Genomic DNA, 15,053 nt, shown 5'->3' on the forward strand with positions numbered 1-15,053 from the left:
CCGTCTATATCAGATACAATCAACATCTGAGGCTGGGATAATCCTTCTTGTAAATTGTAGAAATGAATAGTGCTGTCGAAAGTCATGAATCCTATTCTTGTTCGTGAGTCTCCAGGAAGCCTGTGACAGAAACGGCAACTTGAAATTCAAAGTGTCCCACCACATTGTTTATGAAGTAATGAAAAAGCACCTTAAGTCTAAGGACAGCTACACATGACTCTCTGTATAGGAGACAGAGTCTGAGCCACATACAAGGAAAGTGACAAGTTCAGCATTTTGTTTTCAGGCAGGAAACCCATATTAATTCATATTAATTCAGGCTCAGAAGGCGAAACAGCCTTCAGGGAAGAGCAAGCCAGAACCCATGTGGTTTCTAGAAGCTCAACACTTCTGCTGACTTCCTTTCTCTCACCCTTCCTAGGCTGCAATCCTTTAATACAGTTCCTCATGTTACGGTGACCCCACCATAAAATTGTTTTTGTTGCTGATTCGTAACCATAATTTTGCTTGTTATGAATCAATATAAAAATCTGCTATGCAAGGCATTTGATATGTGACCCTGGTGGAAGGGCAGCTGTCAGCCACAGGCTGAGAACCACTGACCTAGGGCATTGCATTTGTTTTGAGGCCTGGACTTTTGTCACTCAGGCTGCCCTTGACTCAGGTGCTGGATTATAAGATTACAGGAGGGAGACACTGTATCTCACTCTCATACTCCTACATCTGGTCTTAGTATCACACAGTAGTGCCAAGCATTTGAAGTGCTGTATCAAAGCACAACACTGTACTTGAGAAAGGGAAGACCAATCTGTATATTCAGACAGTCTCAAGGGCAGTCAAACAGGGAGGGATCACTCTAAGGAAAAAACTTTTCAGGAAAAGGTTTTTCAGTAAAAACACTAATAAGAACAAAGCCTGCTGAACAAAGCCTGCTCTGTCCTGTCGGCCAAGCTCCCCTCAGCTGCGAAGCGAAGGGTGTCTCCAAGTGCATACAGCTGTGTTCACTTGCTTACGTAGCCTACATTTTAGAATGCCTTAGAACATTTTTTTTTCTTTTTTTTCCGGAGCTGGGGACTGAACCCAGGGCCTTGCGCTTCCTAGGTAAGCGCTCTACCACTGAGCTAAATCCCCAGCCCCTCCTTAGAACATTTTTAATGCAAATGATTCCAGGGGTTAGAGGTGGCTCAGTGGTTAAGAACACTTGCTGTTCCTGGGTAGAACCCAAGTTGGTTCCCAAAACCGACAATGGCTTATAACATCCTAACTCTAGTTCTGGGTATCTGAGGCCAGGCATGCAGGCAGTACACATCATAAACGTCAGCAAATCTTCAAAACTAGAATGTGTGTGAAAGCACAGCACTGTACTCCTGTTATGATAACTGATTTGTTACTCACTGTCTCAAGGCCAGTGAAAACGGAGAAAAATACAGTATTCAGGTGCCAACACTGCTCAAGCCCCGCGTTTCTACAGATGATAAGCACTCCTTTGGGAAGTCTGGGGCACTAGTCAGCAACCAGAGAGGAGACTACTGACCCACCCTAATTTCTGTTCAACTGTTTCTGTAGCAAATTCCTCTCTCAGGAGTCTTTCCAGAGGGCTTTCAGGAAATGTGCTACTACAGCTGGTGTGCTGCTCCCAGGCTAGCTTTGTCTTTACTTTCCCAGTGTCTATTTTCTGTTGCAATCAAGCAAAAATATCTGTTTTCCATTCTCAGTTTTACCTTTCTAATTTTATACAGTCTAATTTGTAAATGCTTATCCTTACTGGGATAGCCAGGGCTGTCTCCTCATACTTTCCTGAGACTAATTAATGCAGGAGATGGATTATAGAGTATGAGATACAACAGGAACCTGCTCCACTCATGTACCTCCAGGGGCACTGACCCCAAGGGTCACAGAGCTAAGCAGACAGGTGTAGGGCTTGGACAGTGACAGAGCCGCTGGCCGTATGAGAGCCTAAAGATGGTATAGACAACTTCTAGCTGGTAAAAACTGTGAGAGATCCTTTTCAAGGCTAATGGGAAGATCCCTTCACAGCCGACAATAGGCGAGAGTTAAGACTGCATGTGCATCACGTTATTTTCTGCTCCAGTTTCCACACGCAGCATGTGGCTCATGTGCAAGTATGCAGAGCACACTCTCTGGCTTCTAACAGTTCAGCAAACTCAACTTCTCCCTTCCCTTGCTTCAAACCATTCTCTCACTAGTGTCAATACAACTAGCTTGTGAAAAAATACCTTGCACAGTCATAAATTATTGCTAGATCTATGTTTTAATTTATTAGCTTTATTAAACTGACAAATTTATATACATCATTGTACAAATGTTGGGTTTTCTTTTAAAGATTTATTTAATGTACTGAGTACACTGTAGCTGTCTTCAGATACACCAGGAATCCTCAGATCCTATTACAGATGGTTGTGAGCCGCCATGTGGGTGCTGGGATTTGAACTTAGGACCTCTGGAAGAGCAGTCAGTGCTCTAACCACTGAGCCATCTCTCCAGCCCACAAATGTCTTTTTTTTAAAATATTTTATTTATTTATTTATTTATTTATTTATTTATTTATTTATTTATTTATTATATATGAGTACACTGTAGCTGCCTTTAGACACACCAGACCAGGGCATCAGATCTCATTACAGATGGTTGTGAGCCACCATGTGGTTGCTGGGATTTGAACTCAGGACCTCAGGAAGAGCAGTCGGTGCTCTTAACCACTGAGCCATCTCTCCAGCCCACAAATGTCTTAAGATGCATCCATACTGCAGAATAACAAAATCTAGCTAACTAAAACATACTGTCGACACCTTGAAGAATACTTAAGTCAGTATTTCCAGGAACACAGTCAGTCACCAACCCAACAACAGTTCTGAAGGCCTGCATCCTTTCCTCTCAACCCTCACCACACAGGCAGCCCAGCTGCTGCAGTCTCCTGTGATAGCTCAGCAGTGATCCGCAGGTAGATCAGTCTAGATGTGAGTCAAACAATTGGGCGTGCAACTCTCAGTGCCTGCCCTGATGTCATTCAACCTAATACGCCCCAGATTTAGCCACTGTGGTTATAGTACCATCCTGACTCCTGACATAGTCTCTGTGGCTCAGTGGTCAGGCCAGCCAGTCAGAGGCAGGGGTAAGATTAAGTTTTCTCAGAATACTGGAGCGTTTATTATTTCATGAGTCAGATACCATGTCAGTTATTAAAGTGTAACAACTTAAACACAGACTTCTTATTCTATAAAGTTAGGTAAACATAGCAGAATCTAACGAAATTTAGCAAAAAACCAAACCCATAAATTTAAAAGACAACTTCAAATGTATACATACATTTTATACACACATATATAAATAAAAAAAATTCTTACTTGTCTAAGTTTTCTAATAAGGACTGGCATAGAACTGTCAAGTACCCAGCTTCCACTGCATTATGAGACACATCTAAAACAAACAAGTAGACTGCAGGCTGAGGAGGCCGGAGCTGTGAGGAATGAAGACAGTTAGTTAGCGGTCGCACTTCCTTTTGTTCCTGGTCTAGCTGTGTTTGCTGAGCATCTGCACAAAACCACACAGTAGCTAATGAGAACAGCGTGGCCTTTATTTCTCTGGTAAAGTTCATTTGTGATTAGAACTAAAGACAGTTGTAATGGCTAAGTATGTTAAGTGTATTTGTTTTTTTTTTTAAAGGAATATTGACTAGCATATCTTCTAAAGTAAAAACATGCTAGGTTACTGTTATTTAACGCTAACCTGTCTAAATAATTATTCCTAAAAAAAAAATTTGTAATTTTAAGTTTTTCTTTTTTAAAATTTATTTGATTTTATTTTATGTGCTTGAGTGTTTTTGCCTAAGTAAACAACTCCCATGCAATGCCCTCAGAGGCTTGAAGAGGGCATTGGATCTCCCAGAACTGGAGTTACAGATAGTTGTGAGCTAACCATGTGGGTGCTGGGAACCAAACTCTGGTCCTCTGGAAGAGCAGCAAATGTTCTTAACCATTGACCCACCTCTCCAACCCCTAAGATTTTAATTTTTAAAATATATTTCACTTTTTGCTTTGTTAGGAATTAACAAAGGCTTTGCACATCCTAGACAGATACTACCACTGAACTACATCCCCAGCCCCTAGTTTTATTTTTTTACTTAAAAATAAAATATTAATTATTGTCAAAAGATAAAATCAAATGTTGAGCCTAAAGACAGCCCAGTGGTTACAACTGCTCCTGCAGGACTGCAGTTCGGTTCCCAGATGCCTACAAGGAATGGTGTGCATCTTCAGGAGATCCAGCACCTTCTCTGGCCTCAAATGCACACCCGCCCCTGCCCCCACAGGTACCTAACTAAGAACCGATGTTAAAGTCTGACAATCTGCCACTGGCATTAGCTACTAGATTATCCGATGGTGCCTAAATCGCAAAGCTTAAGGCTAAATGTAAAGAGGGTTCCTGTGATGGTATACCGTATAGACAGTTAAGTCTCTATCTGCTAGAGACAGGTGGGACACATACGAAAGTGAAATGGTGTGTGTCTCAGATTAGAAGCCCTTGTGTTTATAAATGAGTCTGGGGGTGGTGTATGTAAATGTGTGTGAGTATATGTGAATGTGTGAGTGTACGTGTGTATGAATGGGTATATTTGAGTGTGTGTAGGTGTATGTAAGTGAAGTATGTGTATATATGAGTGTGTAACTGTATATGAGAGTGTGTGAGTTAAGTAGTGTGTGTGTCATAGATTTGTCCAGCTCTAACACTCTCTGCTTTAGTGATAGAAACAGTGTCTGGCATTGAACCTGGAGCTAGGCTGTCAATAAGCCCAGCGGTTTTCCTGTTGCCAACTCTCTCCCTCATTACCAAGGATTACAAAAGCTTGTCGGGTTATGCCCAGCTTTGATGTGAGTACTGGGATCCAAATCTAGGTCCTCGTGCTTGCGCAGTACGTACTCTTACCCCCGGGCTAGTTCTCCAGCCTCCAGATTAGAATTTAGTTTATTCTAGGGCAGGAAAGGGAGCGAGAATGAGGAGTGAAGTTGGTGGATGGGAAATTAAACATATTTGTCGTATGTGTACTTCTGTTAATAATATACAAGTCCAAATGATGTGTAGAGGAAGGCTTACTGAAACCCAGTCACTGAGTCACAGAAAGTAATAGAAGGGCATAAAGAACTTTTCTTCTTGTTAAGTCTCTAGTGCTGGGGAAGTGAACCCAGGCCCTCACATTTGCTCTCCCACTGAGCAGCACTCAGTCCATGAGGCTGGAATCATAAGCAGGGGGCACACACAGCCTACTGCACTGCACCCAGGCTAGGATTCGAAGTCCTCCAGAGTGGCGGACATGGGAGCTCCAAAGCTGAGATGGCACGAGGAGACAGTGGAGTTGAGGTAGAAACTGACATGAAAACTGCAGTTAAGTCACCTCAGGCTAAGTTCACACCCAAATTACAAAAACAAGACCACACCAAGAGTCGACCAAGCCTCAGGCAGTTGTTCCCGGTTACCTCTCTTTACCTGAGGATCCTCACAGGGCCAGCAACCAGAGTAAAAACAATGGGGGGAGGGGTTTACTATTATTTTTAATAAAAATGAGAAGACAGAGATGAGCATTATGTAACCTAAAACCTATTTTTAAGTATTTTGTAAAACCTAGTTTTCTAAGTAGAAAATAACAGAATTTTATGACTGAAGTTGGGAACGGAACAAGTCAGCCATCCATCTTGCTATCTGTGCCGGAGGAGCCGTTAAAGATGGCGAAAATTTTAAGACCACCGTTCTGGACAACAATATACACTAGGGTTTTTTTTTTTTTTTTTTTTGGGGGTGGGGTCACTTAGCTGTAAATGACCTAAGTATTTATACTCCAGTTCAGTAAGTTGTCACGTTCAAGTGGCAACTAACTGTGGATGCTGTTTGTCCCTAAGCCATGGCTAAGGCTGCTTAGCAATACAACACATTGCTATTAATATAATTAATATAATTCTGGAAGACCAAATCAGATCTGGGAAGAGCCTTTTGATTGTTACATGCAAACTTGCATATTAATATCTTAAAATACAGACTTCAAAATCTGGAAGAGAACTTACTTAGAAGAACTGACTCATTTAATTGTGTCCCACCACCCACGTGGACACCGAGTGGTTACCATGTAGTCTGAGGAAGCGATGAACTCCACAGTTGAATTCTGAACTTCCGGCCGTTTATGAGGCTCTCCGTAAGACCGAGTCAGGGGGTTGTACAAAAACTCTTCTGGAACTAGAGAAGAATTAAGAATCCAAGGCACATTTAGCAACACATTGGGAGTTCAACACTAAAAAAGAAAACACTTAATACTTTTAAAATTATTTCCTGAGAAAACTAGGACACAGGTTGCCTTTGTCCTTAGACTTGTGTCCCCTAATAATAAACATCACAAGACATGGGGGTGAGGGACCTAGAGAAGCACAACCAGGAAGCAGCTCTAACAGGAAGACACACATGCCTGCGTGTGAACTCACTGAACACTTAGCGGCTGGTTACACGTGTCACCTGAGAGACCAGCCCAGCTTCTCTGTGTGCCTTCCCACTCCACCCTGTTTCACTCTGCCCTGTCACTTTGTCTCCAGAGATCAGACTGAAGGCTCCCTAGCCTGTGTTGTCTTCATTAAATGTCATGAAAGCTGTTTTTAGGCAGTGGGAGAGCTGTCAGAAGACACTGGCACACTCATCTTAGAACCTGAAACTCACCATCATTCACTCTGTAGCACAGGTTGCATTTCCACCTGCGCTGATCGATGAAGGACACAAAAGGGTTGATGTACGTCCGACAGGACCGGCACCTCACAATGGTGTTGGAGGTTATCACTGGCAATTGCTGCAAGAGAAAGTAGAGACACTGCTGCAGCACAGACCCCAGGGCAATCAGGACACAAACACGCCTGCTGCATGCACAAACATGTGTGTGCTATTCATTCAGTGACATGGGTGCTTGGCCAGACGAGCAGCCATCGCTTGCCACAAAGGCAAAACAGTCAGGCGCTGACCGACCAAAGAGCCCGGTGAGCCAAGGAAACAATGCCAGGACTTCTCAGCCTGACTCAGGAAACAGCAAGGGACGGCACTCGTGGTGGAAGACAGCCTTGCCCTCTGCTGCATGTCTGCCCTTGGGACCAGGCAGAGGAGGCTGCTGTGCGGCTGACTGTTACCCCACAGCAGCTGAGGACAGAAAGAAGCCAATGCCACAGAAACATACCCCTATGCATAGTTTGGGAAAGAACTTCATAATTAGTCAATTTAGAAAATAAAACACATTAACATGTCATATACTACTCTATGTCCCTGAATCCACTCACTACCACAGTATATGCTTCATTTGGGATTAAAAAAATCAACACAAAATTTCTGTATTTAATGCTCTGCACTATTATTTTATCATAATAACATATCACTTGTGAGGAACAAATGGAAAATAAAAGTAACTGAAAATTAAAAAATTACTCCTAATTCTAGATCCCATAGGATATCACCATTAACTTTCAGTGTATACAAGCTATAACATGTGGAATCTGTACTTGAAGACTCTGGGCAGCAGGCACAGACACATCTGCCTTTAATCCCGGCACTCAGGAGGCAGAATAAGGTGGGTTTATGTGAGTTTATGACCAATCTACATAGTGACAACCTTCCCAGAAAAAAAAAAGAAAAAGAAAAAAAGAAAAAGGAAAAACTCTCAGCTATGCATGGAAGAAATAAACTGTCTTGGTTTAACAGTGTTTAAATGACATACTATTTACTGAATGAATGAATTCCCAGGACTGGTTATGCATTTTAATTATTTTCTATTCACTGATACTTTGCATCCAGCCTAACAGGCAAGTGTCCCACAGAAAAAGAATGTGACAGAAAAATGCAGCTTAAGCACAAAAGCCTCTGGCTAATATTTTTTCTCAACTTTAAAATTTTAATGTTTATTTTCTTAGCCAAATAGGCTATCTTGTCAGGCAGGTACTGCTAAAATTATCTACATGAAATGCTAGGAAGATGTGTAAGAGTCTAGCAAAGTGGCTGTTACCTCAAACATACTGTGGAGACGTAACTGCTTTCACTCAGCAGACCTGACATTTGTAGATTTCCCCCACTGTCACAAGGTTGTCTAATTCAATCAGATAACTTTCAGCTCTATCTGAACATAACAGTTTAATAAAAGACTCTTAAAGTTTGAGCATTGTTCCTTGGTGCCTGTGACTTCCAACCTACTGAGTAGCTGAAAGTGAGACCCAGACTTTCTTACAGAATGACTCTCCTAACTATACCCACAGGGTAGTAACTGCTTTTCACACTGTACTCAGCGCCTCAGAACCAGACTGACTCCATGTCAATTAGCCAGCACACAGCTGTGGTTCACATTTGTCCCACTCGGGAGGAAACCCAGGCTGTGACCAGTGCACCCTGGCAGTCAGCACAGGCAGCTACTCAGAAGACAAGCGTTGGCTTGAATCTTAAGAGAGACAGTGACTGTTAAAAGGATGACATTTATTTGTGTCCATCCTGCATGTCCCACGTTATGTGGGAGTGTGTGCAGGTCCACTTGCTATAGCCTGAATGTGGTGGTCAGAGGACAACTTGTGGCAGGTGGCCTTTTCCTTCTACCATGTGGGTCCTGGGGACTGATCACCAACCTAGAAATGATTGTTCCAACTCTAATAAAAGAAGACAGCATTCGTAGGAAACAAAATAATCTGGACACCTTACACATGTGTCAGAAGGTAAATGCTGAAGTGTACTTTACCGTCAGGTCTCTGAAGGGGTGCAGCAGCAGTCCCAAGGGAAGCTTAGCTTTATTCAGTAAAGCCTGTGTCTGTGGGATACTGGTCAAGGTACATCGAAACGAGCTGAAAAGACACAAGCATTCAGGATGTTAGCTACCGCGGTGACCACACCCTCCAAGAGCTGAGTGACAACTAGATAGGCAGGACACTACAGCTATTCATAAGAAGGAAATTACTCAGTCAGGCATGTGCAGGACAGCTAACAAAAGACCTAAACCAAGAACCCCATTTCACTGTTCAATGTGCGACATATCCTAAATCTAACAGTGAGTTAGTTTACCCTACGGCACGAGGAGCTACCCGAGCAGGAGATGGCTCAGCAATGAGAGCTTGCTATGCAAGTCTGAGGAGCTGAGTTCAAATCCTCAGTAGCCATGTAAAAGAGCAGGAGTGGCCACGTGCGCCTGCTGTGGGAGTGGAGGCAGGGAAATTGCTGAGGTGTACTGACTGCCGGCTTAGCTCCAGGTTCAGTGACTGCGTGTCTCCAAGGAGTAAAACACCGTGACAGAGCAGGATGCCTGATGTGTGTCTATGCTACCCCACCACCCAACACATATACAGTGCTCCATACATACACACCACCCAACACATATACAGTGCAGCCCACACACATACACACACACCACCCAACACATATACAGTGCACCATACACACACACACACACACACCCCATCCCAACACATATACAGTGTATGACACACATATACAGCACCATTCCCACACATATACAGTGCTCTACACACATACACACCACTAACAAATAAATATAGTGTACCACACACATACACACCCTGCCCCAACACACAGAGGAAAGCTTAAATGTACCTCTATACAAACCCAAACAGAAAAGCCCAATGAACAAAACTTCCCATCAAGGGACCAACACCACACTGCTTGATTACTGTGTCCATCAAGCTCTCCGACTGCAAAGATGCTATGAAACACAGAGTACCTACTCTGGGCTACAGTTTAACTTGCTGAGCTCTGCACTCAGGTTAGGTACAGGTGCCCAAATGGGAGTTGCAGGTAAGATGTTCTTCTCCTGGGTGAGGTTCACAGGCCGTAGGCTTTCTGGCTGTGGAGAGCTCTGCAGGCTTAGCCCTCCCAGACCTGAGGACAGTTGGTGCACACCTGGATACTGCTGCGAGAGAGACAAGGCAGAAGGACAGCGCTTACAACCAGTATGACAGACGTTCCTAAATACTGGATTCTAATGCAAAGGAAACTATAGATACTGAGAAAATTTCTTTCTGGATTTAGAGTCATACCTTAACAAAACAGTCAATTTAAAGAGTAATTAAACATTTCAAAACAAAACAAATATTATTTATAATCTCATACTGTTCAAAATCAAAAAATATGGTTTACATTATTAAAGAGGGACGACAAACACTGAAGCATTTCAGGCTCCATTCATTTTAGAGCAGTGGTTCTCACCTTCCTATGCTGTGACCTTTGACTCAGTTCCTCATGCTGTGCTGACCCCACCATAAAATTATTATTGTTGCTCCTTCATAACTGAAATTTTGCTACTGTTGTGGACCGTAATGTAAATCTGTGATATGTGACCCTTTGCTTTCCGGGGTTGTCCCAGGTTGAGGGTTGCACATGTGTGGAGAGGTCTGCCCCTCTGACTCTGCTCCGTGCTGTGCCTGTGGTAGTACTGCTTTGCATGCACGGCTTCCCATGAACGCAAAATAACTTAAGGAACTGCTGCCACCCAGGCTTTGAGGTAAGTAAGTCGAAATTCACCAGAACAGCGCCCGTACTGACACTTCCTTTAAGGCTATTTATTTGCACGACTGGGTTCTCCATGAACTTTCCCTCAAAATACAAAATCCTTTATTTACACAACAACAAAACTATTCAAAAAGAAATAAAAAGCAATCTTTAAAGTTTAGGAAACCAAGCCCAAACTCTAGTATCATGACAAATATTGTTTGAGCTAATTTTACTGACACTTGGGGTACATATTTAAAAACAAAAATTATGACAACACTAACCTTTTATTTTAATATGTGATTCATACAGATATGGCTTTTTGTATTTTCTCATCACTGTGGTAAAGTTAAATTTAAATTTCATTTTGTGTATGAGTGTTTTGTCTGCATGTAAGTCTGTGCACCACTTATATGCTTGGTGCCCTCAGAAGCCACAGTGTAAGTGCTGGGAATCGAACCCAGGTCCTCTGTAAGAGCAGTCAGTGCTCGTAATTACCAACAAAACAAATCTTACATTTAATAATTTTCTACTCATAATAAAAGTTGATATTATTCTGAAATTATTTAATTAGGTATATATTTAAGTATATATAGTCTATATTCTATTCTGTAAGCTATAGGTGATAGATTCAGTCAACTCTGGGCCAAAAATTGTATTATTTTGATATGCAAATGTTATGAAAATATTCATGGATATCTCATTTCATTTTTCACCTGTATTAAACATTTTAAATTAGTTTTCCATTTAGTTCTTTTGTTATTTATAATATAAACTTGGACATACACGTGACTCTAACCACAAACTTTTTAACAAACAAAGGACAAAAAACCCAAAGGGTACACTTTGTGTCTGTATATAGTTATCCTCCACATTCCTTAGTAAAGGGACCAACATTCACTATATGAATGCACTGATTCTAACTAATACATATAGGATGATCACTTCAAGAAAATCACTATTTACCACCCACTCAGGTAATGGTCATCTGGAATTGAAGGTAGACGGGTATCACCAAATGGTAAAACCCACTGGGTAAAACTTAATGAGGACAGTTCAAATGACCAGGAGGTCACCAGGTAAAGCATCAGGCAATCCTCACAGCTCTGCAAGTGGGTCAAGAGTTTCTAATCAGGCCTCTGTCAAGAAATAAGACGTTGGCTGTACTAACAATCATGAATTTATGACTTGATACATAAATACTAAATGAAAGAGAATAATCACGAACCTATGGTTCCTATATGAATATGAATGTGACCAAGCTCCTGGAGCAGAGGAGGCAGTAAAATGACATGGCAGCAAAACGAAGCTCTACTGGGCTGTTGCCTCAGCCTCCCATCAGATTGAAGGCATAAATTCAAAGGATAAAGTTTGTTTCAAATTAAAATAATAATTGTAACACAAAAGCAAACATGATGCCAGTTAAGTTATTATTTGGCTAATAGTTTAAGCAACCAAATATAAAAGGGCATTTCTAAGATAGCTGGGTAAGTTGTGTGTACACTGAATTGTAAAAGCCTTTAGAAATGATTATTCCCTTTGTTGGCTACCCAAAGGTCGTTCTCCAAAATCCTCTGCGGCAGGGCGTGGGATGAATGTGAAACCAGCAATACTGTGCTAGCACCTGGCCTCTGAAGAACAAACACCACAAGGTGCCTGCCTTCCTGAGGGAGACAAGCTGGGCCTTTCTCACCACCTAACTGGTGCAGTTGTTCTAAGGAAAGTCTGTAGAGTTCATAGCTGAAGCAGTAGAGCATTCGTAACATTCTTAAGGATGACGCTGTACTACAGGAGACTCCTTAAAGTATATATTCTAGGGCCAGCGAACGGCTCAGCAGGTAATGCCATGTAAGCCTAGTGACCTGAGTTCAATCCCTGGGTCCACGTAAAGGTGGGAGGAGACCCGGCTGGAAGGAGAACTGGTTCCATGTCGTCCTCTGACCTCTACACATGCACACACACGCTAACACAGAATATATATAAAGTGTGTGTCTATATATAAAGTGTATATATATGTTAAAAGAATTTACACACACACACACACACACACACACACACACACACACACACACACACTGCTTTGGCCATTTCACTCATTTCCCTGCTTTATTTTCTACTCAATAAATAAAAATGAGAACTATTTATCATGCTAAAAACAACTAAACCGAAACGTTCTTAGAGACAGCTCAAGAGACTCTCAGGAGATGACCCCACTCCCACTCTAGGCTCATGCATTTGAACACCTGGTCTCCAGTTGGTGGCACCGTTAGGGGAGTCTATAGAACTGTTAAGGCCATGGACCTGCTGAGGACCTAAGTCACCTCTCCTTACTTCCAGGCTGTTCTTTTGGTTTTCCATGTCCTGAAATGTGATCAGACAGCTTTCTGCTCTGGCCACCTCATGGCACGTCTTCCTCACAACTATAATTCTCTCTCTGGAATCATAAGCCAAAACAGACTCTCTCTTCCATAAATCAGTTTTGGTCGCAGCATCTTATCATAACAACAGAAAAAAATAATACAGCTGCTGAACACACAAAGCAGAGAGCACTTGTGTTCATGAAGACTCTCACAGGGTTGTTTTTGTATAAGACTCCAAGTAAAGAACAGATGCTAAAATAAATACTAAATTACATTCTCTTGTTTTCTGAGCTAACTGTCAGCTTAGCAATGTAAAGAATTTTAAAGCTATTATTATGGGCTGTAGAAGTGGCTCAATGATTGTGAGCACTGGCTTTCCCAGAGGACCCGAGTTCACGTCCCAGATGCACGGTGGGAAACTCCCTACTGCCTCCAGCTGCAGCTCAGGTAGCCCAGCGCTCCCTCCCGGCTCTGCAGTCATCTGCGCATACACAGCAAGCACAGACGCATGTATGGACATCAAGTTTTAAGTTACACTTAATCTCCTGATTGCAAACACCGGGATAAAAACTGCAAATACATAAAAATCCAAGATATTCACTTTTATCCAGACTCCACCTCTTTAAACTCAGATTATCAGAGACGTCCTCCAATTGACACAACTTTCATCGACTTATCAAACACGACTGAATACACACCTGAGGATATCCAGAATACGCTGGCCCGCTGGGGTGGGCTGTGGTGGGTGGTGCTGCTGCATTCTGATAAGCAGGCTGCAGCGTTGGGTAGCCATAGCCAAAAGGCTTTGCTACCTTGGCTGGCTGAGCAGCAGTGGGAGTGGGGACGAGGGTGGAGTTAGGTTCCGGGGCACGATCAGGAACGGGGCTGCTTGCTGAAGAAGAATGCATATCTACAAAGAAAAAATTAGGTGTTCACGACCCAAAATCCAGTTGGTAAGCAGTAACCTTTGGCATTCTTTTCCTTTCAGAATGCTTTACTGTGCCAAATGCAGAACTCATGTCAACTAGAAAGAGAGGATCACTAAGTGCATGTGCAGGTCACCCGGCCCTTTGGTTTGCGACTCTCCCAGGAGGAAGGGGGCTAAGAAGCAGAAAACAAAACAAGGGAATGAAGATAAAAGTCGGTTCTTTCCAAACTGCTCTTATCTGACCCTTAATGTAAGATGTCCATGAAAGTAGTGGCATATTCCTCTAATACTCTAGAAATATTTATTATCTGCAGAGCTAAATTGTGAGTAGAATATAAAATAAGTGTCCAAACCTTCTAGAACAACGTCTGGCATCAATACCGACTAAGAAAATTTCTTTACCTAAACATAAAAGCAAAAATTCCAGTAAAACTAGAGAAAAATTGAATACTTGGCAGTGCACACTGCTCTGTGTGTGTGTGTGTGTGTGTGTGTGTGTGTGTGTGTGTGTGTGTGTGTGTGTGTGTAACCAGTGTAAGATTTTGGTATATTGACTTGGTCTTACTTTACTTAATCACTTAATCTTTTTGTATTAAAAATTGTTTTCCTTACAAGCTAAGAGTCTGCAAAAACATGTACTGATAAGTACATGACTTAATAAAAATTTGTTTAAAAGTTCTCTTGAAGAATCTATCTTTTTATTGACTGTGTTTGAATTTAGAAGACACCTTGTGACACAGACAGACATAGACACATAGACACACAGTCACACACACAGACACACACACACAGCTCAACCACAAGAGACTTTGTTTAAAGAGTAAAGGGAGTCGAGAGGATTCAATGTTTGTCCTGATTCCCGGTATTGTGACTGAGCAGTGTGTCAGGTACAGAGCAGCACAGCTTCAGCTAAATTTTATCCCAGTGAAATGATATTATCACAGTGGTGAGGGACCAGAAGGACAAAGTCATCTGAGCTGTTGTCCTGACTCTGCAGTCATGAGGGAAGGGAATGTGCCACTGTGTGGGTGACAGGAGACAGCAGCATCCAGAAGACTGCAGTGTCAAGTTAATACTACAGTGGAATGACTACAGCTTACAACAGCTTGTGTATTTTCTCCATAAGTACCACCCACTGCCCGTTCTCACGTAATGAAGCTCTCTCCAGATATAATTAAGAACAATGGCTGTAGAGTAATGGCTCTCACAGAGGAAAGAGGTTCAGTCCCTGAGGCTCACAACCCTCTGCA

The 15,053-nt window shown here is 42.3% G+C and overlaps 1 protein-coding gene across 11 annotated transcripts in view; it reads right to left on the reverse strand.

Annotated features, from left to right (window-relative positions):
- The window catches only part of Sec24b (SEC24 homolog B, COPII component), a 71,316-nt gene that overhangs the window by 14,465 nt on the left and 41,798 nt on the right, over nucleotides 1–15,053 (reverse strand). For 6 of the 11 annotated variants that reach the window (NM_001439434.1, NM_001439433.1, NM_001106474.2 and 3 more), the window contains 7 exon segments: nucleotides 2–120; nucleotides 3,366–3,478; nucleotides 6,134–6,243; nucleotides 6,715–6,841; nucleotides 8,756–8,858; nucleotides 9,753–9,937; nucleotides 13,574–13,785. In NM_001439434.1, the coding sequence (NP_001426363.1) occupies nucleotides 2–120; nucleotides 3,366–3,478; nucleotides 6,134–6,243; nucleotides 6,715–6,841; nucleotides 8,756–8,858; nucleotides 9,753–9,937; nucleotides 13,574–13,785 (969 nt within the window). 11 annotated transcript variants of the gene reach the window in all.

This window comes from Rattus norvegicus, chromosome 2 (genome assembly GCF_021556685.1).
Source record: "Rattus norvegicus strain SHRSP/BbbUtx chromosome 2, alternate assembly SHRSP_T2T, whole genome shotgun sequence".
Lineage (NCBI taxonomy): Eukaryota > Metazoa > Chordata > Mammalia > Rodentia > Muridae > Rattus > Rattus norvegicus.